Raw genomic sequence first — 24,181 nt, 5'->3', positions numbered from 1 at the left:
TGGGGGACTAGGGAGGGGGACTGGGGTAGACTAGGGGACCAGTCAGTAGGGACTGGGGGGACTGGGGGAAGACAGCAACAGAATACGTGTAACATGAAAGCAATGTTAAAGCAGAGGTGGAGGACCTCAGGAGGGTAAGGTAAGGGCCAGCAGGAAGTGGCCAGGAGGTACTGGGAGGGGAGCCAGGGAGGGGATCAACAAAGGCAAAGCATGAAAGAAAATGGTTGGAGGAAACATATCACAGGTAAAAATTAAACACTGAAAGAAGAAAAGAGGGAAGGCAAGGAAGGCCTTGGAAAACTAACTGGATGGATTTAACCTCCAGATTCTTTCTGTCTGTCAATGTAGAAGCTAGTCCCAGCCATTTCACAGGGCAAGAGACTGAGGCCAGCAGGGTTTGGGGAGCATTGTGAACAGAAGGTCAGGTTGCATAGTGTATCTCAAGAGAGGAAAAATGGAAAGGGAACAACTGTTTGGTCAGGGATAGATAAAGATTGGTACCTACTGTTAGGACAGATCCCACACACACCAGGGACACCATACAAGGCAGCCTGCCCTGGAAGCCCAAGGGGCCAGAGGCTGTTACACGCTCACTTCTGTGTCCTCTGAGTTCGTCTGTGATTCTTTCTTCTGGGGCTCCAGGTCTACCACTTTCTCCACCTTTGTGGTACCCACAAGGATGGCCAATCGCTGGGCTACGGTCTTGGTGTCAGGAAACAAGATAAAGTTGTAGATCAGCGAAGCCAGGACAGCCCCTGTGAGCGGTCCTACCCAGAAGATCTGAGGAGAGAGACGTAGGCGTGAGCACAAGGTAGTTTCAGAAACCTGCCAGCACCAATGGCTTCCCAACCCCAGCCCCAGAGACTCACTAAAGCCCTACAAGGCAGGAACCTGAGAACTATGAGCCCAGGGGTGTGGAGACCATGCAGTCTCTGGAGCGGGGCCTTGGACGGTGCTGCCAAAACTAAAGCTGGCCTCCAGTCTCCTCACCCACCCCTACGTCTTCCTCTCACCTCTCCTGTTTTAGCTCTGACTATTGCTGTTTCTGTCTGTGCTTCTGTGTGGTCTATTTCTGTTTGTCTTTTCTTTATTCAAGTTTGAAATTTGGTCCAGCTGGAGAAAGTGAAGAAGGAAACAGCCAGAAGAAGAAAGCCTGGGCCAGGGCTGCAGTTTCTGCCCTGGCCCATTTTGTGTGAGTCCCTGGATACTGCAGGATATTGGAGCTGAAAGCTGGTGCAAGCCAGGACACTCACCTTGGCTTTTTGAATGTAGGGAAACCTGCACTCCTGAGGGGTTTAAATAACCCGGGGGCAGGAGCTGGTTTATTTTAACTCTATGTGGTTCTCCTAATGGCGAAACCTGCTATCTCCATTCCTTCTGCCTACCCCCCTGACACACACACACACACACACACACACACACACACACACACACACACACACACAAGCTTGAGGCTACCAGTGGAGGACCTCACCCAATGGACTGCAAACTTCCCAACAATGACCGCAGGGCCGAAGGAGCGAGCTGGGTTCATGGAACAGCCAGTGAAGTAGATCTGGTGAGGAAGTGTAGGGCAAAGAATGAAGAGATTGGGGCAGCCTGGAGGAGGACGTTCCTCATTGCCCTAGCTCAGACCCTCACCCCCCACACTAGTCCCATATTATAGGGCGTTCCTTGAGCCACAAGACATGAGGGGCTCAGGGAGAGACATTTCCTGTCCTTTTAGGATCCTATAGCCTTTAAGGCCTTAGGGTTTTCCAGGGAGGGCTCCAGTATGTGCACATGTATGGTGTCCCCCTTTGTCCCTTACCCCAATGAGATGGCCCAGTGCCACAGAGGTCCCAATCATGGCAGCTGGGGAGCCCAAGGTCTGCCGACTGTCCATGGAAGCAAAGACACAGAGAACCAACTGCAGCGTCAGAACCAGCTCCACGGCCACCGCCTGGCCAGTCGAGGTGCTGTTGTGGACCTTGGCAGAGAGGATTGCACAGGAGTGGACTTGGGCTCTGAGCACAGGACAGTGAGACTCCCTAGTCTTACTCCCCTCTGCTGAGGGCTGACACCACATCAGAACCTAAGGAGGTCTGTGCAGCGGGCTCACACCACATCCGGATGCTCCCTGTGCAAGCGCCTGCCTGGCGGGTCTCCCACTCTGCCATCGAGTGGGGCCTGCGGTTGGGGGTGGGGGCGGGAGGCTGCCACCGAAGTAAAGGAGTGAGAGAGCTTGAGGAGAGAATGGAGGGGCCGCGGGTAGTGGTAGATGGAGCAGAGACAATTAGGGGAGTGAAGCAGGCCTAGGAAACTGGGAAACCAGCAGGACACAGAAAGTACAAGGCCAGTTAGCTAGGGTCTTTCCCTTTCCCTCAAGCCCAGCTCTGCGCTCCTCCCTGCCAGCTCTTAGCAGCCTGGTCCTTCCTATTCCCCCCCCCCCCCCCCGCCCTGTATTGCCTCAATGTCCCATCTGCTTATCACACCGTGTTGCCATTTCTCTCCGGCCTGCGGAACCCCGGAACCTGCTCGGCGCAGTTACGCAGTTACGGGTGCGCCGCTGCTTTATTTCCCCGCCTGGCCTCCCACCTTCACCGTCTAACCTCACTCGGGTGCCCTATCGCCTGCCATGTGCCTGGGCCTCTTTGCACCTACCACGTTGACTCCAAGGGTCTCTCGGACACCTCCTGGAGTTACCCCATAAAGAAGAGCAGCCCCAACTGTAGCCCCAGCCAGCTGAGCAGCTATGTAGGCCACAGCCCGGGGCAGAGAGATGTGGGATCCCACGAGGTAGGCCAGGGTCACAGCGGGGTTGGCGTGGGCCCCGCTGGTCTTCCAGGAGATCTGCACAGCTGTGGCTGTGGCCAGGTTGAACGTGATGGCAACCTGCAGCACAGAGGGAAGCGCCACGGGCCAGGGCAGGACGGAGCCCACACCAAAGAAAACGTACAGCCCTGTGGCCAGGAACTCAGCAAAAAGCGCCTTGCTGATGGCGGTCCAAAGCCCGCCAACCAGCAGGTAAGCCCTGTTACACAGCCCAGGCTCCATGGCTGGTCGCCTTCGGGTCTGCTGCCTCTTCTCCCTGATTCTCTCCGATCCTCCTGGTCTCTTGACCCCTCCCCAACTCTACTGGCCTCCCTTTCTCTGGCAGCCTCACCAGCCCAGCTGAGGTGCCCCCAGCACACTGCTGGCCTTAGGAGCAAGCTGCTGGCACGGAGGGGGAGCCTGCTGATGACATTGTGCGTGTCTGGGGGTAGGAGGTACAGGGTGCTCACGTGTCTACTCCGGCTTTAGCTCACCTGACAGGAGGGGGCCAGACTAATCAGCGGGAGCACTGAGCGCTGAGGTGGAACCTCCCAGGACTATGTGCCAAAAGAAGTTTAGCCTGGGAGTTGGGGACTTGGAGACTGGAAACCAGATCCCTACTGTCAGCTTAGGGGACAGCAAGGTCACTGAGAACCCCGAGTCCAAGGCCTGCTTCAGGGCTGCCTGTGTCCTAATTGCCTAGCCTTTCCCTCAAAAAAGAGGAGTGTGTTCTGTACTCCTTAAGCCTAAGTGTGAAATTAAGTTCTTTCCACCATCCCCTCTACAACATCACTTCCGGTCCACAGGCAGGAATGATCAGCTTGACTGAGGCTGCGGTCCTGGCCGTGTGGAAAGGAGTGTAAAGCTGGGGTTCATCTCGCAGATGCTCAAACCCTGACAGCTGACCCATGTGGCCCTGGACAGGTCTACTGACCACTGGTGGCAGGGATTCCCTCTGCTCCTTCCCTCACTTCCTGCCTCTCTGCCTCCCCTCATGGCCTTGCTCTCAGAGGTCCCCCTCCCCCATGATTTATTAGATCAGACGGATTATCTGCTTATGTGGCTAAAGTGTCACCCATGCAGATGGCATTTTCTCCAACAGAGGGGTTCCCTCTGTGGGGCTATCCAACAATACCTGCATCCTGCCCTACCCGGGCTACTGCAGGCTTCTCAGAGTCCGCCCCAAAATGCAACCCTCCCTGCCTCCCACTCTTCTCTCCAGCACAGTTGGTGACACCCAAGAAGTGTCCTTGACCCCACCTTCCCCACAAAGGCATCTAACCCTGCTATGGTCCAGGCTGCATCCTCCTCCTGACACCTTGCAGCCGTTAGCCCGTCCGCCCTCACTTTGCCCCATGTCAGTTCACACTGCAGTCTGAATGATGTTTTAAAAAATGCAACCGCTCAGCCACCTGCTGTCCTGCTGCCATCTCTGCTAGGCTACACCGTCCTCTCAGGAGGTCTGAGCCGGAATGACAAGGTCCTGTGGGGTCCCACTCCTCCTGCCTCCCTCGCCTTCTTCCTTTGTCCCCTGACATCCTGGGAAGAACATCCCGCCATCTCCAGGACCTTCCCCTCTATGAGGAGCCTTCCATACTCTTGGCCTGGACCTCCTAACCCACCCTCGAGGACACCTGCTCTGTCCTAAGGACATCTATCTCTGTGTGTCCCTACCGTACTGACAACGTTGTTCCAAATACAAGTCAGCACACCCTTGTCATGGTGTTACTATGTCTTCCAAACAAGGTGATAAGCCCTCAGGGGGAGGAATCACATTCTGTTCTATATATAGTGTCCTGCACAGAGACTGGCTACTGGCTACTCATAATGAGAGCAGGTGACTGTGTGGTTGGTGTCACTCCGGTCTGCTGTTTCTATGGCCGCCCTCCTGTCCCCTCATAGGTCTGAACCCTCTGACATCTTCAAGGGAAGCATCCAATTCTGGACCACAGGCTCTACCGTCACCCACCCCCTCCCCCATCTCAGTCCCAATCAGACCCCTCCCTCTCCCATTCTGTCCTGGATTCCCCTTCTTCTCCTCAGAGGAACCTTGGTTCCCTACTGGGCACAGCACACTCGTGCCACTGCCTTGCTGCCCCTCCCATCCCTTCCGATGCCCATTCTTATTCTCATCCACACCTCTCCGCCCTGGTCTCTGTGGCCAGGTCCAGTTGGTGGGACCAAGACACCCTGCAGGCACAGCCATAGTGGGAGGTCTCATTCTCATCTGTGACTGCCACTCCCACCTCCCCCAACTTCTTACTGATGGAATGCTGGATAATCAGAATTGGTGGGAGACATCAGCTTAGAGTCAGTTCAGGTTCTTTTATGCCAAACAATACACCCTTGACCTCCAGGCAGAACCTGCTGGGGCCAGGCAGCCCAAGCTTCCTCTGACCTCATCTTCCCACTGTCCTGCTGGTCCCAGACCATCTCCCCCCTTTCTGCTTATTTGCCTGTTTTATTGTTTGTTCATTTGTTTTGAGACAGGGTCTCTCTGTGCAGCCCTGGCTGTCCTATTACTCTGTAGACCAGGCTGGCCTTGAACTCAGCCTGCCTCTGCCTCCCAAGCCCGACGGTCCTGACTCTAGTACCAATCTTAGAGTTCAGAGGCCTTTTGTCCCAGCCCCACACCTTCCCTCCACGGAAGCCACTCTCTTCCATTCTTAAAAATTATCACCATTGTTTACATTTCCCTTTTTATTGTGTGTATACGACTGTGTGCACATCTAGTTTCAGAGGGCAACTTTCAGGAGTCAGTTCTCTCCTAGGGACTGAACTCAGGGTGCCTGTCAGGCTTGGCGCAGACGTCTCTCACCCTGAGCCATCCCCCTGTCCCTCTCCCCCATCCTTCAGACCTCCGCACTCTGCCCAAACTCCTTGTTCCCTCTGAGTTCCTGCAACTGTGGGTCAACCTCCCATCCCATGCAGAAGGCCAGGCGACCAGCAAGCCTTCTCCCATCCTCCCTTCCTTCCAGCTGACAGCTCAACTGTGGCCCACACCCTGACCCGGTGCTTATGGAGCTAGAGGTGGCCTTTCTCTTATGTAAGGGACCCGTCCAAAATGCCACACTGGTCACACCACCCCGGTGCCCACCAAAGCTTCAATGGCTCCCACTAGCCACTACTTCAGGTTCAAGTCTGAATGTTTATGTCCCCCTCCACCCAGGAGGGGGCATCTCTCCTGTCCTCCAGCACAGTTCTCAAGTGCAGTTCCCTTGTAAAGCCTTGTGTTTCTCCCCAGCAGAATGAGAGTGAGCTACATGGAGAAAGCAGGCTTGAGCAACAGAAGAGGGGTCTGAGGGGCACCCTCAGCATCCCCCAAAGGCCTGCTTCCCTCCTCTCCCAGTAGAAGGAAGGGCACTTAGCACAGTCCCCATATCTGACCTAGCCTGGCTAGGGTTAGACAAGCAGTGGCGTGTGTGGCTATGAGCGTGTGTACTGTGCCCTGCACCCACTGCCTGGCTTCTGTCATCTCAGTGCCTTGCTAGTATCGTTCTTCTGTCCCCCTGTGTTGGGAGAAGCGACTGCAGACACCTTGAGAGTGCCTCTGGTCAGATTGCCATCAGGTTCACAGCAGTGAAGGTTAGCCGGAAGAAGTCGAGGGGTCTTGACCTCTGTGGCAGGTCAGGGCCAAGTACTACCTGCAGCTCTTCTCTGGTTTCAGAGGCAAAGGGTTCTAAGGGCAGCAATAGTTTCTTTTAAGATCACATAGGACAGAGCCTCCTTGGATCCTGGTTAGCCTGGGACAAGGTCTTTTACCCCCTAGGGGCAGGCAGGCATTGCCCAGTTCCTGTTTTTCCTGCCCCAACCAGCACCTTCCTGGGCCTGACGGTCCTGACTCTAGTGCCAATCTTAGAGTTCAGAAGCCTTTTGTCCCAGCCCCACACCTGGCTGCCTTTTGGATGTTTCCTCCACCGAAGCCTTCTCAGCCCTGGGGAGGTGAGGCCAGCAAGAGAGAGAAAAGGGAGGAAAGGGGCTCAGACAGCCTACACATTACCTCCCTGACTCCGACCACACACTGGCAGGCTAGGAGGTTGGATAGAAGCTCTTGTTCCCTGTCGACCAGGGAGGGGGCTGAGCTGAGATCAGATCCTCCCCCAAATCCTTTCTCCCGCCCAACCATCTAATCAACTCCCTTCTGCCCACCACTGCCCACGTTTAGCTCTTGTCCTCTTCCCTCTATCCCAGTGCCTTGTCCGTCCAGCCCTGATGGAAAATGGCAGCTTCCTGAGGGAGGCATAGATTTCGGAGGAGGGACAGCCTTCAAATGGGGAATCTGAGTTCTTCCTACACTCCATCTTCAGACTGAGAAGTGTCTCAGAGAGCCGACAAAGCGTGTGTGCCAGGGTATGGCTTCACACAGGCGTTGCCTGGCTGTTTGAGAGTGAGTGGTGGCCAACTCGGGGGTGGGGGTGGGGTTGGGGCCCCAGGACGGTGGCTCTGCACACCTGGAATGATCGTGCCCTCTCTGAGAGAAGGGGATCACACAGGGAAGATATAGCCTCCCTAGGCACAGCTGACAGCCAGTGCCACAGCTTGGAGCCCCGGAGGCGTGCAGGATTAGTGTCTGTGTAAGTGTGTGTGCTGGCATGGGTCTTTGTCAGTCCAGGAACCATTACACACAGGCGCACAGTGCCCCCTGCTGGCCAAACAACCCAACCACAGCAACCTACCAGCCCCTTTTGGATCCTCACCCAACAGCAAGGAAGATGTCACCCGCAGGAAGCTCCAGATCTGTAGGTAACTCCCACTGGCTAGATGCCCCACCCATGCTGAGGGTCTGTCTCTTATAGACCCCCTGTGTACCCTGTCACACACCCTTTAGGGGTCCATTAGAGCGGGGTTTGCAAATTAGAGTTGTCTGAAAGCTTTAGGTGAGACTTTGTTCTCTTTTGAACCTTCTCCTGGGTAGTGAACTGAGCGTGCTGCTCCCGGGTGGCCTCGGGACCCTAGGCCCGAGGCACCCTTTGTGCTCTTGAGGCGTCCCATCCTTGCCTGGCCAGAGCCCAGTCCCAGAGAAGTGTCGAGTATGGATTTGGTGGGCGAGTCTGCCCCCTGCTGGCTACACCTAGCACTTACAGTCAGCCGGTCAGGTTCCCTCCCCACCCCCATCTCCTTGCTTGATTTTCCCAGGAAACCAGTGGAGCAGGTAGGCCTGGGTCCAGTGGTTCCCTCTGCCTTTCCCCCGGGATGTTTTGAAGGAGGGCTGAGTGGTCCGGCCTCCCAGCCTGGGTCTGCAGCTTCTTCCCACTCTTGTTGCCTCCCACTCTTCTGAGGCAGAGTGGAGGAGGCAGGGGGAGGATCTACTGAGGAGCCGAGGCCTCAGGGAGCATTTGGAGAGCAGACTTCATTGCTCACCCATCTCTCAGAGGTGCTCTCCTTAACTAGTGTCTAACCCCTGGTCACTGTCTCATTTTCTCCTCAAGGCAACCCATGAGGCAGGTAGATATATAAAACGACGTAAGAGTCTATCACTCCAGTTGCAGCAAGGCTGGTCAGTGGTGGCTCAGCCTTTAGTCCTGGCACCTGAGAGGCAGAAGCAGGCAGACATCTGAGTTTAAGGTCAACCTGGTTAACAGAGTGAGTTCCAGGACAGCACTACACAGAGAACCTTTGTCTCGAAAAACAAACAAACAAAAAAAATTTGGATGCCAATGGCCACCTTCCACACTTTCCACTCTGGACTCCTTAACGACTCTGGGAACTGAGCAGTTGTGTGTCTTTACCCTGTTCCTCACAGTGAGGCAGTCAGGCAGTTGGCACCAAGCACCTCAGCCTTACCTCATCTGGTTCCCACTCCTCCTGAGTCTAGACAAGCAGGCAAGGACAGGACAGGAGGGGAGGAGGGTGTAATGGACACTCCCCACCCCCAAAGGTGACCTGGGAAGGAACTGAGTGGGGAGATGCTGCTGTGAACGTCTGAGCTTTTGGGGACATGGGGAGACCCAGAAAAGGAAGCGCTAGGTGGGGACTCTCAGGACTGAACCTGGCTGGTCTGGTCATCCCTTTGGAATCCCAAGGAGCTGTGGCTGGTTCACTTTTCCACCCCACCTGGCACATTCAGGGCCCTCCTCAAGTGTCAGACTTGACATAGCTGAAGGGATAGGTGGGAAGGACATGTGACTTGGATGTGGGCCCTCAGCCCTGTCCTGGTCTCTTGGGCTGTTTCTGTATCCTTCTGTCTCTACATTCGATCTCCCCCTCCCTCCAGCTCTGGTCCTCTCAGCCTCCCCGGCCTCAGCTTCCCTTTCTTTCCTGGGGGCTTTGTGTTCTGGTCTTCCTTGTACTTTCCAGTGAGCATTCGTGAGGCTGTGGCATCACGAGTGGGAGATGTGACTGGCCACTGTCCTGAGAGGCTTCAGGAGGGAGATGAAGGCACAATATGAAGATAGGTGGTTTATTGGGAAGCGCCCAGCTCAAACACCAGCAGCCCCACCCCACCCCCATCCTTGACCAGAAATAAATAAAATAGCACTCCGTGAGCCATCTATCCCTCTCCTGAAGAGCTCTGGGGGAAATGTCCCCTCTGTCCACCTGGGGGCCGGCTTTGGCACTTGAGATACTGGGTTGGGAGAGATAAGCAAGCTGTCGTCCCTTTCTGGTGTGGTCCTGGACCGCCTGTGAGCTTGGCACCGCATTCACGATCTCTGAGGTCTGAGCTGTGGCAGACATTCTGCCTGATTCCAAAGCGGCTATGTCCCTGACCCTGTCAGACTCCAGCCCTTGGCCCACACCCAAGTGTCCCATTATGGGCTTCTGCTCCTGTCCCTGTGCGCAGCATGGGGATCCAATGCCTCTTCCCCAGCTGAGAGGATGTTGGGGAGGGGTGCTTCAAACTCTTCGTCTTCCTTTTCTCCAGTGGTCCAGGGGCTGAGGGACTGGCCCCTGTCCGGCACCAGTCAGTGTGCCGTCAGCTCGATGGTCTTCTTCCTCTCCTCTCGATGATCTTCCCAGTCCTCCTCCGGCTCATATGTGCCTTTGACGACAGCCACGCGATCATGGAGGCTCAGAGAGGAGGGGAAGAGCAGGTAGAAATAGAGGATGGCCGCCAGCATGGCCCCCACAATAGGCCCTACCCAGAAGACCTGTGAAGACAGGCTTAAATCAGAAGGCGAGCCCCAGGACTCAGGGACCACGCTCTTCCCCACCAGAACACAGAACTCATGGACCTTGAAAGGAAATGGACACCAATTTCAGACCTTCAGAGGGAAAGGTGTCTTTCCATCTTGGGGACTGATATTGTTAGCCAGTCCTTAATGACAAAGTCATGGACCCTCCACGGAGGCAGGCAGAGCCCAGGAGAGACAGGATTCCCAATCTCACCCCCAAAGGGAGGCAACTGTGCCTTCTGAAGAGATGGACAGAACCTCCAATACACGTGTCTTCCAAAGTGCAGGGCCCAGCAAGGCTGCTGATACATGGAAACACTGTCTAGGGGTACAGTCCCTCCCAGAAGAGTAAGCCTCAATATCTCCACAGGGACAGATAAATACAACATTAGAGGACAGCTACACGGAGGGGCAGACGAAATCCTCAGATTAACACAGACCCCCCCTCCAATGCACTTCTGAAGACTCGTTGATTCATTCCACCCTTCTCTGGCTGAGCGTCACCCCCTTCTGCGTTCTCTTCTCTTTCCAACCTCCAAGTTCTGGGCCGAAACACCCAGAAAGTTCAGTCACTTCAGGACTTTCAGTTCAGCACGCTGCCTGCCATGAGGAGCGGGAGGAAGGCCACACTTACCCAGTGAGAGGGGCTGAACCGGTTCATGACCACCGCAGGGCCGAAAGATCGGGCTGGGTTCATGGAACAGCCGGTGAAGTAGATCTGGGTAGATGGGGGGTTCATGGTGAGGAGGGCACCATCCCTTCCACTCCCACAGATTTCTGACTCTCTCGGGGGTCATACAGTGCAGGGGCCAGCCACATCTCAAATCCAGGTTTCTCAGTTTCTAGGATGCTGACTGTCCATGCAGCCCAGCTGCCCACCACACACTCCTAAACACATCCCCTGCCTTCTCAGCCTTTGCTTCAGCTTGAGTCTCTATGCTCCCTTCCTTCCACTCGTTCAGTTTCTCAGTCCAGAGAGGGTTTTTTTGGGGGGGGGGTGGGCAACATTAAACCTAGGGTCCAGTAAGGCAACAGCCTAGATAGTCAAGACCAGGTCTTAAACTCTGCTGGGTCTTATCCATCTGGAGGAGCTGGTGTTCAACTCCACGACACCCCAGCTTGTGTCAGCACTACTCACCCCCACAAGATGGCCCAGTGTGACAGACAAGCCAATGGATAAGGCTGGGGAGCCCACAGGGCTGGTTCGGCGAGAGTCGGTGGAGGAGAAGATGCAGAGGGCTAGCTGGAAAGTCAAGATTAACTCCACCACCATGGCCTTGCCAGGCGTTGTGTTGTTGTTCAGCTGTAAGGAAGAGCTGGGTTAGGAGCCTGCTGCCTTCAGGCTCTGTGACAGGGGTAGACAAGCGAGGCTCTGGTCTTCAAGGACACCTAGAGCCTGAGCTCTTGGAAGCCAAGAGCATGACCCAGACGGGCTATTGGAGAAACCGCACTTCAGTGTGCACAAGCTTGAAGCTCTCAGGCCTGTAGCCAGAGGGTAGGGTGTCAGCGAGTTTTCCTGGGTGCCATCATGTCAACGACTCTGCCCAATCCCCAGCCCCCATGAGCTGGCATTTACCCTCCCTCCTGTGGGCAGCTGCCCAGTTTGCCTACTGCAAACAGCCCCTGGCCTCCTATCCGTGCCTGACCCACTGCCAGTGCCAACTTCAAACCCGTCTCTCCAGTGGCTGACTCACAGCTTGACAATGGCCGAGAAAATCCTCCTCTGTGTTTGATTAATGAGCCCAGTTCACATGGGACAGGGGGCTGAATCTAGGGCTCCAAAAATGGGGAGACAACAGGAGGCAGGAACAGGGATTACAGAAGAGGGAGCCAGTATTGGGGGCGGTGTCCCATCATGGCTTCCAAGTGCAATCCCCACGACACTGTGCTCTAATCACCTCCACGTAATGGCTAATAAACTGGAAGCCCAGGGAGATCACGGTTGCTCCAGACCGGGACTGATTACTACTACCCCTTGCTCTCTGGTGGGTCTGTTAAAATGACACCACCAAGGGGATGACAAGAAAGAACTCACAGGTGAGATTAGAAATTGAAGAGATGTCTCGGTGGCCAGGGGGAGTTAGGCCAGGAAGAGCGGCCTAAGAGGGAAGGGTAGAGGAGGTAGAATGTGAAGAGAAGCCAGGACCAAGGAGCCAGGACCAGGGAGCACCGAGCTTGGCTAGGAGGTTGGTCAGCCTGTTCTTACCGGCATAGTTGTGCACTGTTGCTTGGCTTGTACCCTTTATCCTTTCTTAAGAAGGGGGAAGCATGGAGGATCTGGTCTGAAATGTCCCCAGCGTCCCTGGCCATCCCTCCACAGTCTGGTGGACACTCACCGCATTGACGGCCAGGTTACCCCGGGCATTGAGTGGCGCCAGCCAGTACAGGATGTCTGCCCCAGCAATGGCGCCCACCAGCTGGGCTGCCACGTAGAAGACAGCTCGGAGCAGCGAGATCTGGTTTCCTATTAAGAGGGCCAGAGTAATGGCTGGATTGATGTGGCCACCACTCACAGGTCCCAGAGCTTGGGCTAAGGTACCTATGGCCAGGCCAAAGGCAATTGAGATTTGCAGAATGGTGGGCAGAGCCGAGGGCCACTTGAGTGCTGAGCCCAGGCCAAAGAAGACGAAGATGAGGGTGGCCAGGAACTCTGCGAACACCGCCTTGAAGAAGGCAAGGGAGCACACCTCCTTTTTCATGGTGGCCTTGGGGGCCCGGTGGCAGCGGGAGGGTTGCGGGGCGGCCGTCGGGGCGGCGCTGGTAGCGGCGGGCGTCTGTCTGCGGGGCTCTGCGCGCGGTGCGGTGCCCACTCGGTGGCAGGTGACCTGGCGCGGACCGGGCAGGGGCGCGCTATATAGAGGGCGCGCGCCCCGCGGCGGGCAGAGCGCGGGGGGGCCGGGGGCGGCTCCCGCGCCCAGGGGCCAGCGCAGAGCGCAGGGCGCGAGCCTGGCCGGGGCGCGCTCGCCTCCCCCCGCTCCGCGCGCCCCGGGCCCCCCAGCCGCACAGCGGCGGACCCGCCCGGGCCACGTGACCCACGCGGCGGTGTAAACCGGCCCCGCGGCCTGGGTCGCGCGCATCGTGCGCTCAGCGCTGTTCCCGCGCCCTCCTGGCCGACGTGCGTGCGGGACTCCCCGGGCTGCTGAGCGCGGTCCTGGCTCTCCGCTCCCACAGAGCTCTGGAAGTCCGTCTCCGGCCGGCTTTACCGGCGTCCCGGGCCGACCGGCAGCCTTCCCCCTTTCTCCTCCTCGGGCTCGCGCGACCCGAGCATCTTGACCCGGTCTCACCCTCGGCCCGGCCAGAGTGATGCGATTCTCTGAGGACAGCGCCTCTTAGCTCCCAATCCGCCCGTGGCGGGGGCGGTTCGGCCATTGTGGGCCTCTCCCCGGTCCAGCCCGGCGGGAGCGGGGGCGTTGGGTCGGGAGCGCAATGCCAGCCTAATGGCAATCCTCGACGCCGCGTGTGGCAGTGTTGGCTCTAGGCAGCGGGCTCTAGGAGGCGTTCTCAGTGGGAGCCCTTGGGGACCTCGGAGTGTTGACCAATTTGGGTTGTTTGGGCTTAGGGAAGTGGCCCTGAGACTGGTGTCAGAGGGAAGGATCTTGGCCTCTTCTGTTTCCAACCCACCAGAACTCCCTCACTTTAGACCTTTGAGTGGCTGTTTGCTTTTTATCCTTGTTCTTTCTTCTCTCTCTCTCTCTCTCTCTCTCTCTCTCTCTCTCTCTCTCTCTCTCTCTCTCTCTCTCTCCATGTGCGTGAGTTCCTCCATCTCTCTGACTCTTGGTTTTTGCTTTTTCTTTCTTTTTTTCCCCCAGTCAATCCGTCCATTACTGTTTCTAGCTCTTTCCTTGGTCTCTTTTAACCTGTGGGTCTTTATTTCTGCCCGGCTATCTCCCATTCCTACGTCGGACACTCATACAGTTTGTCTTTCTGGCCCCCACCCCCACCCCATCAAGTCCTTCCACTCTTGTACTGGGCAGCACATTTTTATAGTTTCCAGCTCCCTCTTGTCCTCCCAACCCTCCCTCTGCAGGTTTGGTATGTGTGAAAGGAGATTGGAGGGCTTTCCAGGGTTTGGGGGCAGGGCAAGGATCCACCCTCAGGATCCCAGAAAAGGAGCTGCCTACCCTCTGCCCCCCAAAATTCGTGCTTGAGCTCTTTACATGGTATCACCCATAGAGCAAGGCCCAGGAGAGTCACCTCCGCCATGGTCAATTTTAAAAACCTCCTAGGGCAATTGAGCAGTAGGGTGCAGTGGGGGAATACACGTGTCCAGCAGGGGAGGAGGGTGGAGCCTACAGGAAGGCAAGAACCGGGAGGAGGAACCTTGGGCCAGGTGGCAGCTAAGAGGCCAAAGAAAACAGGGTCCAAAGAAACCCCACTATTGTTCCCATTCTGCCTGGCATTTCCTGCTGAGCGACTCCTCCCTAACGGCTCTGGTCAGGTGGACTGTTCTTTTCTCCGGAGTCGCAGGGCTATGCCCCCCGCAGAGCAAGGCAGTACATCCAGGATCAGAGACCTTCAGGCCCGGCATCTTCCTTGTGGCTGCACCATCCCTCCTTTTAAATGCATCTTCTCTACCCGGGCACCGACCATCTACCTGAATCCACAGGTCTCACAGTCTGTCCTCTTAGAGTGGGCAGGACTCACGTGCTGTTAGGAGACTGACCATGAAATATGTTGCTGCCTGAGAATTTGAGCCTACTCTTTTCTAACTAACAAAGGACTGGAAAAGCCAAGAACTTGTTCTTGCCAGATCTGTAGTTCAGTGGTAGAGTCCTTGCCTAGCATACGAGGGGCCCTAAGTTCAATGCCCAGTGCTGGGGGGAAAATAAAGGAAGTTTTGGTCAGGCACGGCAGCTGTTCTCGCCAACCATCAGGAGGCAGAAACAGGCAGATCTCTGAGCTCAAGGACAGACCGGTCTACAGAGTGAGTTCTAGGTCAGTCAAAGGCTACATAGTAAGACCCTAACTCAAAAAAACAAACAAACAAAAGAACTAGTTCGTGACATTTTATGGATTAAAATAGAGGTTTGAATTGTCTCTCCGTCGAAAGTGATTTAATTCCAAGCAACTTTGTGAGGAGACCAGAAGTCAGAAGTCACTGGCTCAGGCTAGGATGGGGACCACAACTTGTCACACAGACTTGGTCACAAGGAAATGGGTTTTGGTGTAACTAAAGAGGCTCCACCTGTCAGGGTTACCCCAAGCATCAGCTGATTCTGTTTCCAAGGCCTGTGTCTGAGACCTTTCCGAATCTCTTACCATCAGGGTCACTAGATCTCTTCCTGGAGATAAGGTGTGATAGAATTACCAGCAAAGTTTCGGGAATATGGGAAGAGAAAGAAACCCCTCGCCCTAGAGTGTGGGCAAAGCTCTTACCAGCTAAGAACAGTAAATTCCAACACAATTAGCCACAAACACAATTAGCAGCATTTGCTTACCGCCTTTCTCCTTTCCCAGTGCAAATGCTCAGTTCTCTAGGTCTCTGGGGGAAGACCCCATTTATCATGAAAAGCTATCCTAACCAACTTGTGAAGACGTGGTGTCTGTTGCCCGTTCCTTATCTCATTGTAACCCCATCTAAGGCTCCTCCAAAGCCACTTTATAATCTGTTATAGAAGGGGGACATGCTAGCTCAGAGTCAGTTAACTCCAGGGCAATTAACATTTGCTTAAGGCTTCTTCTTCCTGCCCAGTTGTAAACCTGTAATTTTCTAGGAATCTCACCAGAAACAGCCTTTACAGTAAAACAATGCATTTTAAACTCCCCTCCATCCCCACCCCTCCCCACACAACCTTAGTGGTTTCTGGTTTTATCAGATTGTAATCCTAGCCCTGCAGAGCCACGTCCAGAGCCACCTTGAAATCTCACTCATCGAAGAAAAACAGTTTCTTAGCAACCGTCTGAGAGCCACCGAAATGTTACATATGGCTAATACTCAGACATCTCATCGGGACTCTTCATTGAGAAGCCCATCCACTCAGGTGGTTCTTATTTTTCTTTTATCAAAACTGTCTTTTAATGAACTCCAACTCTGTTTCATACTGGCTTCTCCTGGAGTTCTTTTCTGAGTCAAAGCCAAGGATCTGAACTAAAGATTAAGAGAACTCAGGGCACTTTTGGGTGACAATGGGGCTGTGATTCCAGCCCTTCCTCTGCTGTCCTAGGAACAATACTTTAGAACTGGGAGCTGGAGAGATGACTGTGGTTAAAAGCACTGGCTGCTCTTCCAGAAGACCTGGGTTTGATTCTCTGTGCCCACGTAGCAGCTCACAATAGTATGTAACTATGTCTGAGGGGTGTCTTCTTCTGGTTTCTGTGGGCACCAAACACACACATGGTGCACAGACATTTATGCAGGAAAATGTTCACAACACATAGGATAAAAACAGTGATGACAACGACGATAATTTTTGCCTTGTGCACTCAAGGTCCTGGCCTTCCTGCTCAAAGGAACTTTTGGGCTGGGAAAAGCCCACTAGTGGCAAAGGGACTAGCATCTTTCAGAGAAAGGCCTTTGTCCTATTTCTCCTAATTAGGGACTTCTGGGTTCCCTGGGAGGTGGAGAGTCCTGGGGTGGAAATGTTAGGGCCTGGGACTGTCTCTGGCACATGGACTGTACTGACCACTTCTAAGCTGCAGGAGAAAACATCTATTGCCAACTGAGCATTTACTGAGTGTTCACCAGATACAGAACCCCGGTTTATTGACAATCAAGCCCTTATTAAGTGTTTACCATTTGCAGAATATTAAGTTAGACCAGACCAAGGGAGAAAGGAGGTAAGAGAACGGCTTGCCCCTGGGGAGCTTACACTCCACCCGAGAGGCATGATGTATGTACAGGATCACGGCTTGGAGATACAGACATGGAAGCAACTTTTGGGGGTATGAAATCCTTGGGTACAAAGTAAGACAGGGTATACTAGGACAGGTTCAGCCACTTCCTCCTGTCCAGCCCAGAGCCCTGCATTTCCCAGCTCAGGGACCTGGAAGCCCATCTACGCAGGTGCCGTCCTGTGTCTGTCTAGTTTGGGTGTGCCTGGCCTCCACCTTCTTGGCTGGGTGCTCTTTGAGGGCTGGAACCATCCATGAGGCCTTGTGTCATTTCCTCCTGACCCAATCACCACCCTCCTCAAGGCCCTTTGTCCACTACATGATTGGGGTCTGGACTGAGCTGGACCAACCCTGCTGAGTGTTCTGGTTTCTGCTAGGGGATGGCAGGAAGAGATGTCCTGGATTCAAGTCTTGACTCTGCTGTGTATTAGCCGTACGTCTTTGGGTCAGACTGTAGGGTCTCAGTTTCAGAATCAAATGGGGGAAAGAAGCAGTTGCCCTGCTAAGGTTGGGGTGCTAAGGGAATTATCTAGGAATAGCAAAGGTTTATATCACTGGAGGGCTTGACCAAAGATTTTTCATTAGATAAAGCTTAGCACATCAGAGGTACCAGCCCATCGCTGGGACACAGAGAAGCCTAATCGCCCGTACTGCCCTATCCTCCCATCATTTAGAATCTTGCTGTGACCTCTAGCCCCAGTCTGAGGGAGGATGTGACTCAGAAAGTGGTTCAGATACATTCTTGACCTTCAAGAGGAGTGTGTTGGGGGTGAAGTGCCTTTGAACGTTCAGAGCAATGACAGAGAGGCAGCCCCAGAGATCACTGATGCCACTCTTCTGGCAGCCATGATGTCAAGCCACTGTCACCAGCTGCTAGAGTTCGGGAGGGTCCTTCCCACAGCATGCACTTCCACTACACCTCTTCTTGCCTCCAGTGAGAAATTTGGTCAAGGAGACAGAAAGGCCAGTTACAGAGATTTCCCCTATACATATGTGCTTATAGGATCGGGGTTTGGAGCGTGAGACTCATGGACGGGGACTGATGGAGTCAGGAGCCTTGAGAGTGTCGGGGTGGCAAGGCCATGGAGAAGGGGCTCAAGATTGTGACCCTTAGATAGGCAGTGGCTGGAGAGGACATGTGGGTGAGCAAGGAAAGGGGAGGTTGCTAGGACGCAGGCAATAAGGAAAGGCTCAGAGACCAGGATGGGGCCAAGAGTAACCCCATCTCTTGTCTGGACCCTAGGACCCCAGGGTTCTCCTTTGCTTTAACCACCAGTTACAAGAAGCTGAAGAGGTTAGAGGTCTGGCCTCTTCTGCCTTCCCCTACCCAAGAAGACACAATAGTGAAGTGATCCTAATACAGTGTGATAAGGGTGTTATGAATCACAGTGAACACGGCATCTTTACACGCACTGCCTCACTTAATCCCAGCTTAATCTCATTGGAGAAATGTTGCCCTGACCTGGGCGTTTAGAAGCCTGGGGTTCTGGATTCCGACCTGCCTCTGCCTGGTCAAGTCGCTTCCTTTTTCTGCAGGCAGGCAGCAGGGTCCACGCACAGTAACTGTCAGGTAGTGGGAACTGGAAAAGGGTGGAGCACAGGCCAGGAAGGAAGGAAGGAGGGAACAGAGATTCCTGGGGAGGAAGGACAATAAGTGATGGAGGGGTGTTGCCCGGTGCCTGTGGTTGCATGCCTGAGCACCTTGCCCTGCCAGCTGTAGGCATGCGCTGTGTGCCGGGCTCCGGGCAGGGCTCACTTGCGAAACCGAGTGTCTCCTTTCAAGCAGTGTCTAGTTGCAAATCTCCCCCTCTCCTGGGACAAAAGCTGGGGCCCCACAGAGGGCTTTTGTTTTCTTTGCCTAAGTGGAAGGCTAATCTTTAGGTGTGTGTGGGCTCCCTGGTTATGGGAGTCATGCACACTCGCATGCCTGGCTCCCCTCTCCCCCTTGAAGAGCCCTCCCTCCGGGCAGAAAGTCCTTGGATACCCAGTCGTCCCTTCCTTAGAGGTCATGTCTAGGGGACTTGTTCTCTAGTTGACAAGTTCCTTCCAGCGATGAGCCCTGGCAAGTCTTTGGGCTGAGGACTGGTGGAATCTTGTGGCCCCAGAGGGTCGGAGAAGAGGTTGGAAACCAGCCCCCCTCCCCCTTTTCTGGGGCTGACTGCAAGGGAGGACTCATCTGTATCAGAGATAGTGGATTTATTGCAGGTACAGGAGAAGAAGGCCAAAGCGGGAATGACAGTCCCCGGCTCTGTATCACCACAGGCACTCGGGATCACGCTCAGGATCATGCAAACTCTGTTCGTGAGGAAAAGAAATACGCGGAGACGAGCACTTTTACAACCTAATAAAATGAGATGCACTAAGCACAGTCCCCCAGAAGGGAGTCTATGCACTTCTCCCCAGGCACCAGAGCGGGCTCTCCAGAGCTCTCCGTCTCTCGCCGGCCTGCCTTCCCTCCCCACGCCTCGGTCCCCAAGTGTCTGGTTCCCTGCAAGGGGCGAGCTCGAGGGTAGCTCAAGGCTTCCGGGCGGAGGTACTGTCAGGCTCCCGGGCGAGCCCCTTCTTGAGGCTCACTGCACTCGCTGGAGCAGCTACTCTGCACTGGGAACCGACGACGGGTCAGGGGGAAGGAGGGGGCGAGCCGTCGGTCGGCTGAGCTGCGGTGCGCTGCAGGGGAGCTCAGGCCTTGCTGCCGCGAGGCAGGCTCTGAGGAGAGTGGAGCTCCACCGACTGCCGCCGCCGCACTTCACGTTCCTCCCAGTCGGTGTCGGGCTCCAGGCCCTTGAGCACTGCCAAGCGCTCCTGCAGGCTCTTTGCCGAGGGGAACAGCAGGTAGTTGTAGAGGAGGGAGCCGATGATGGCGCCCACCAGGGGTCCGATCCAGAAGACCTAGAGTGTGGCGGGGGTAGGGGGGCGGGGGAAAGGAAAAGGCTCTGGCAGCCGCTCGCCCAGCTGGCAGCACCTTCTGTACTCGCTGGTATCTCGGCTAGTGTGGGAACTGGCCCTCCTGTGCCTCTGATATAGTCAAGACTCAGGCAGTAAAGGCCGTTGTGAGCCGTCAGCCTGTTAGTGTGTGGGGCGAGTGGGCAAGTTCTGAAGCGGGCTGCCTGGCAGGGAGTTCTGATCTCACCACTTGTGTGAACTTAGACAGTCACTGCCTCTGAGCCTGCATCCTTTCTCTACAAGAATGCTCACTTCCTCACTTCGAGAGATGAGGCAATTAAACGGGCTAAGGTTTGTAAAGCTCTAAGAAAAAAACCGCCCAGCACACACCAAACACTGCTAACTGTTCCACATGAATATCATTTACGAGGTTCTGAATGCCAGGCACTGTGTTATGGAAATAAGCTTGCTTAATTTCTCCCAAGAAAGCCAATAAAATGCCGACTGTTATTTTCATTTATCGGAAGGGACAGGGGAAGACAGAATCTTTGGCACAGCTCTGCAGAGTGGAACAAAGGTTTCTCAGGAACTCGGGACAAATGAAGAGAGATTGAAAGCCACCACCCCACCCCACCCCGCCCACGTGCGATATGGCCCCTAGTGTCTCTCTGGGATGATTTCTAGGAATGGGGAAGGCAGGGGTTTGGCCATTACCCAGTGATCATCAAACTTGCCAGTGACAACTGCTGGAGCCAGGGAGCGGGCTGGATTCATGGAGCAACCGGTGAAATAGATCTGTAGTGGGAGAGGCAGATAGAGGAGAGGAGGTGAGGACAGACAGGGCAGGGCATTCTCAGCCTCCTTTCCAGTGCTGGGAACACTTGGCCTCAGCTTGAAGTTGGGACTACGATCCACACCTTTCATCCCAGCACTTGGGAGGCAAGATCTCTGCGAGTTCAAGGACACTCTAAGGATATCTGTCTTATAGGGGTCACAGCTTCAGTAGGTGTCCCCTTGGGCGTTCTGTGAGACAGTTCGTCTAGGGAGTTGCATGTATCCATCTCTACAGCGATAGGTGACCGTTTCTTTGGGGGACATATATGTTCTAGTTCTTTTAGGGCAGCTGGAACCTGTGGCTGTCTGTGACTTACCCCAAGGAGGTGGCCCAGGGTAACAGAGAAACCAATGGAGAGGGCAGGGCTACCCAGGTTGTCACCGCGGCGCTCGTCGGTGGAGGCAAAGATGCACAGCACCAGCTGCATGGTCAGGAAGAGCTCTACAGTCACAGCCTGGCCAGCTGTGGCGTTGTTGTGGAGCTGGAGAGAAAGATGGAGGGATGAGTCTAGGGAGGCTGGTCACACTGCCCCCTCTTCCTGTCACCTGCTTCCGGAGCCAGAATACCATCCTCCACCTCAATTGTAACCACTGCCCCTTCTGAATCCTGGTCCCACGGTAGAGGATGGACCTGGGGCAGCCCGAGGCTGGGAGGTGGGTCTCAGAACTGACAGCCCAGGAGACTGAGGTTTGCGAGAGGAAAGAGATACTGTGTTTCAGATTTTGGGAAGAGGTTACTGTTGCAGCAGGAAGCTTTGGACCTGGTACTAGAAAGGCTAGTGTGAGCTCTAGGTCATACTGATGCAACAGGGTGTGTGTGTGTGTGTGTGTGTGTGTGTGTGTGTGTGTGTGTGTGTGTGTGTGTGTGTGAGAGAGAGAGAGAGAGAGAGAGAGAGAGAGAGAGAGAGAGTGTCTTTCTGTGGTCTTATGGTGGAGGAACTTATGGCCTAATTCCCCTCACCTCTCTCTGCCTCCCCTCCACCCCTTGCATTCAGGCCTTGCTTCTGTCCCCATAGCTGTTCCCTGTACATCCTGTGGAGTCTGAGGATGCTGAAGGCGGACCTTCATACCCACATAGGGTACCCACTGTCCCTGCAGCCCCTACCCCGGGAAAGAAGAGAACTTGGTGCTGAGCTCAGGGGCCATTTCATAACCTGGCCACACCCAGCGATGCATTTCAGGGTTTTGTCATCCTGCACCCCACACCCTGCCCTCTGGGGCTGAGCACTGCATGGGGTAGATTGGTGACAACTTTCAACTCCCACACTCCTTTAGGTCCTGAGCTCCTAGCCTGATGCTTCAAGATCTTTCTGGGGTCTAGCCTCAGCCTCTACTGTGCTACAGCCCCTTAGAGACAGGAACAAGGACTTGGGACTCCCACCTTGGCCTCCTCCAGCTCGACGGGAGACTATCTGAGTCTCAGTATCTCATTCTGTACAGATGTGCAGGATAAAACCAACCCTAGAAGATTGAGGGTGGCAAGGACGAACCTCTGGCCCCACTCTTGCTGGCAATGCTGTTCAGAGACTGATGGTGTAGGTTTGAGTCTGGTGTCACACAAGCCCAGGCTGTCCCTTGGATGGTACTGTTTATTGCTTCCACGATTTGGGTCACTGAATGCTGGATTTAAACCATAGGGAGGGGGAGAGCTCAGAACTGAAGTTACAGTGCTCTACCAAGGACAAGATAGTATGTGACCTGGCACAGGGATGATCGCCATCAGTGGCAGCTTCCTGGGGTCCAAGCTGACTCTTGGTGGCATCCTCAGAGAACACTGACTGCTTCAGTGGTTGCTGGTCTCTCCCTAGCCTCAGGGCAAATGGGCCCTCCGATGCCCTATCCCAGACAGACAGGGCTCCCTCTACCACCTAAGGTGGGTCAAGGCAGAGAAACAGTCTTTGGTGCTGAGGGGTGGGTAGGCTGGGATATGTGGTGGGTGGATGGGGGATAAGGGATGGCTGTTCCCCAGGGCTTTGGTGTTCCCAGGGCCTCGGTGCTAGAGAAAGCCTATGGCATGTTTTCAGGGGGTTCTTTGACTAGCTGTATGTCTCCCTGTTTTAAAACAAGCTCATTTTACTAGGTATAGACACCCTTCACACCTCAGCTTGCCCCTTGCCCCCTTGTGGCTCTAGATCCCCTGCCCCTTTTCTGTTTTTGAAGAGTGGTCCCTCATGGGGAGACTTCTGTCCCTCTCATGAGGAAAGCCATGTGCAGAGGAGTATGTGTGCAGGGCCAAGGGATTGACTCAGTAGAGAAATGAAAAGGGAGGAGCCCCGAGAGACACTTGCTTTCCTAGTTTGGGATCCTGACAGGGTCCCCACATTCCTAGGCCTGCGCAGATTGGAGAGCAGACAGACCATGGCTTCACCTTCAACTCTCAAAGTGCCCTGGGTGCTGTTTCACCATTATAGCATGAAGGCAGACTCCAAGAGTCTCTTCCTGTAGGCTTCTGCCAGGTTCTGGTACTTCTGGTATTAACAAATCTGATCTCTGGCCTCCCTTCCCAAGTCTGTTTCTTGGTTTGGAAGACAAAGCCCAGATGGCACTTTGGATAGTTGGTTGCTGGAGAGATCATGGGTTTTGGGGTTGAATCAGGGTTTGGGGGTGCTTCCTGCCTGGAGCCTGCTCCACCTTACATAGTGTCAGTGTTGCCTTGTGAGCGGCACTGCCCAGTCCTCACAAGCTCAATGCTGCTGGGATATCTTCTTCTCTAGATCCCTGTAACTGCACTCTGGAGTCCCCAAGGCCCCCAAGGCCTGTCTGTGCTAGGCTGCTGTGTCCTGCTAGGGTCTAGCCTAGTCCTCCCATGGAGTCTAATAGAAATCCAGACTTCTGTTCCTTGGTGGTGCTGGGTGGAAGGCCCTACAGGCGGCCACCAGGATTCTGCTCCCGGTGACCCTGTTGCTTTCCTTCCAGCTCTCCTTGGGTAGTTGTGTTCCTAGCCTTCCTGGCCTTCGGCTCTCCGTTCCCTCACCCAGAGCCTGTCCCACCCATCTTACCCGTCGCAAGGGTTTTCAGTGACTGCCCCTCCTGGAGGAGACAAAACTCAGGCTACTTACAGCATTGACAGCCAGGTCCCCACGGATTTCTACTGGAGTAATCTCATGGAGGATGGCAGCCCCAGCCACGGCGCCCAGCAGCTGGGCAGCCACATAGAAGGCAGCTCGAAGGAAGGAGACATGGCAACCCACCAGGCATGCCACAGTCACGGCGGGGTTGATGTGTGCCCCGCTGACATGGCCCAGAGCCTGAACCAGGGTGCCGATGCCCAGACCAAAGGCCACGGCGATCTGGAGCACAGAGGGTGGGGAGCTGGCCCACTGGAGGGCTGAGCCAAGGCCAAAGAAGACAAAAAGGAGCGTGGCCAAGAACTCAGCCAGCACTGCTCGGGAGAAGGCTATGGATCTGAGTTCCCACATGCTGCTCCGACTTCTGCGCGCTGGCCAGGGGTCTGGGCCACGGGGGTGGCTCTTCCTCCCTCCCTCTCTCTTTCTCTTCTCTCTTCCTCTGGGCCTCTGGGGAGGCTAGACCGTGGGCACTTATAGGACCTTCCTATCGTAGGCTTGGGCACGTGGTATGGAGGAGGCGTTCCTGCCCACACCATGCTCTCCCGTGGTGGCCTTGCCCCAACCCATGCTCCTGCCCACCTGAAGGCCCTATCGTCCCATCTTAGCTTCCACAGCTGACTAAATGTTCTCCTCGTTAATGAACTCCAGATAAGGATTGAC

The 24,181-nt window shown here is 54.9% G+C and overlaps 3 protein-coding genes across 4 annotated transcripts; all 3 read right to left on the bottom strand.

Moving 5' to 3' along the window:
- Positions 1–239: 239 nt before the first annotated feature.
- Positions 240–3,171, bottom strand: Aqp6 (aquaporin 6). Its single transcript, NM_022181.2, has 4 exons — positions 2,644–3,171; positions 1,811–1,969; positions 1,475–1,555; positions 240–780 (listed from the first exon to the last, which is right to left on the bottom strand). The coding sequence occupies exons 1-4, from the start codon at positions 3,034–3,036 to the stop codon at positions 583–585; spliced, it is 831 nt and encodes a 276-aa protein (NP_071517.1). The 5' UTR covers positions 3,037–3,171; the 3' UTR covers positions 240–582.
- Positions 3,172–9,179: 6,008 nt separating this feature from the next.
- Aqp5 (aquaporin 5) lies at positions 9,180–12,712 on the bottom strand. Its single transcript, NM_012779.2, is given in 4 exon segments — positions 9,180–9,881; positions 10,540–10,623; positions 11,044–11,208; positions 12,242–12,712. Coding segments are annotated over 4 exon segments (798 nt in total). The 5' UTR covers positions 12,605–12,712; the 3' UTR covers positions 9,180–9,695.
- A 6,205-nt stretch (positions 12,713–18,917) lies between these two features.
- On the bottom strand, positions 18,918–23,969 carry Aqp2 (aquaporin 2). 2 transcript variants are annotated; one of them, XM_087555827.1, is made up of 4 exons: positions 23,513–23,969; positions 20,771–20,935; positions 20,354–20,414; positions 18,918–19,625 (listed from the first exon to the last, which is right to left on the bottom strand). In XM_087555827.1, the coding sequence occupies exons 1-4, from the start codon at positions 23,870–23,872 to the stop codon at positions 19,483–19,485; spliced, it is 729 nt and encodes a 242-aa protein (XP_087411953.1). In that variant the 5' UTR covers positions 23,873–23,969; the 3' UTR covers positions 18,918–19,482. The 2 variants fall into 2 exon arrangements, with proteins under 2 accessions (XP_087411953.1, NP_037041.3); NM_012909.3 differs by having other exon boundaries at positions 18,919–19,625; positions 20,334–20,414; positions 23,513–23,956.
- Positions 23,970–24,181: the final 212 nt, after the last annotated feature.

The sequence above is a fragment of the Rattus norvegicus genome, chromosome 7 (genome assembly GCF_021556685.1).
Source record: "Rattus norvegicus strain SHRSP/BbbUtx chromosome 7, alternate assembly SHRSP_T2T, whole genome shotgun sequence".
In the NCBI taxonomy this organism is placed as follows: Eukaryota; Metazoa; Chordata; class Mammalia; order Rodentia; family Muridae; genus Rattus; species Rattus norvegicus.
The sequence above is the reverse complement of the archived record's forward strand: the minus strand, read 5'-3'. Positions and strand labels throughout refer to the sequence as shown.

What these genes read in the sequence shown, in the direction of transcription:
- Aqp6 (NM_022181.2), bottom strand. Translation starts at nt 3,036, where the DNA reads ATGGAGCCTGGGCTGTGTAACAGGGCTTACCTGCTGGTTGGCGGGCTT. An exon ending in CACTGGGCCATCTCATTGGG is followed by an intron (nt 1,556 to 1,810) that starts GTAAGGGACAAA and finishes CTTCCTCACCAG; the next exon opens with ATCTACTTCACTGGCTGTTC. An exon ending in GGAAGTTTGCAGTCCATTGG is followed by an intron (nt 781 to 1,474) that starts GTGAGGTCCTCC and finishes CTCTCTCCTCAG; the next exon opens with ATCTTCTGGGTAGGACCGCT.
- Aqp2 (NM_012909.3), bottom strand. Translation starts at nt 23,872, where the DNA reads ATGTGGGAACTCAGATCCATAGCCTTCTCCCGAGCAGTGCTGGCTGAG. An exon ending in GGGACCTGGCTGTCAATGCT is followed by an intron (nt 20,936 to 23,512) that starts GTAAGTAGCCTG and finishes CTTTCTCTCCAG; the next exon opens with CTCCACAACAACGCCACAGC. An exon ending in GCAAGTTTGATGATCACTGG is followed by an intron (nt 19,626 to 20,333) that starts GTAATGGCCAAA and finishes GCCACACTCTAG; the next exon opens with GTCTTCTGGATCGGACCCCT.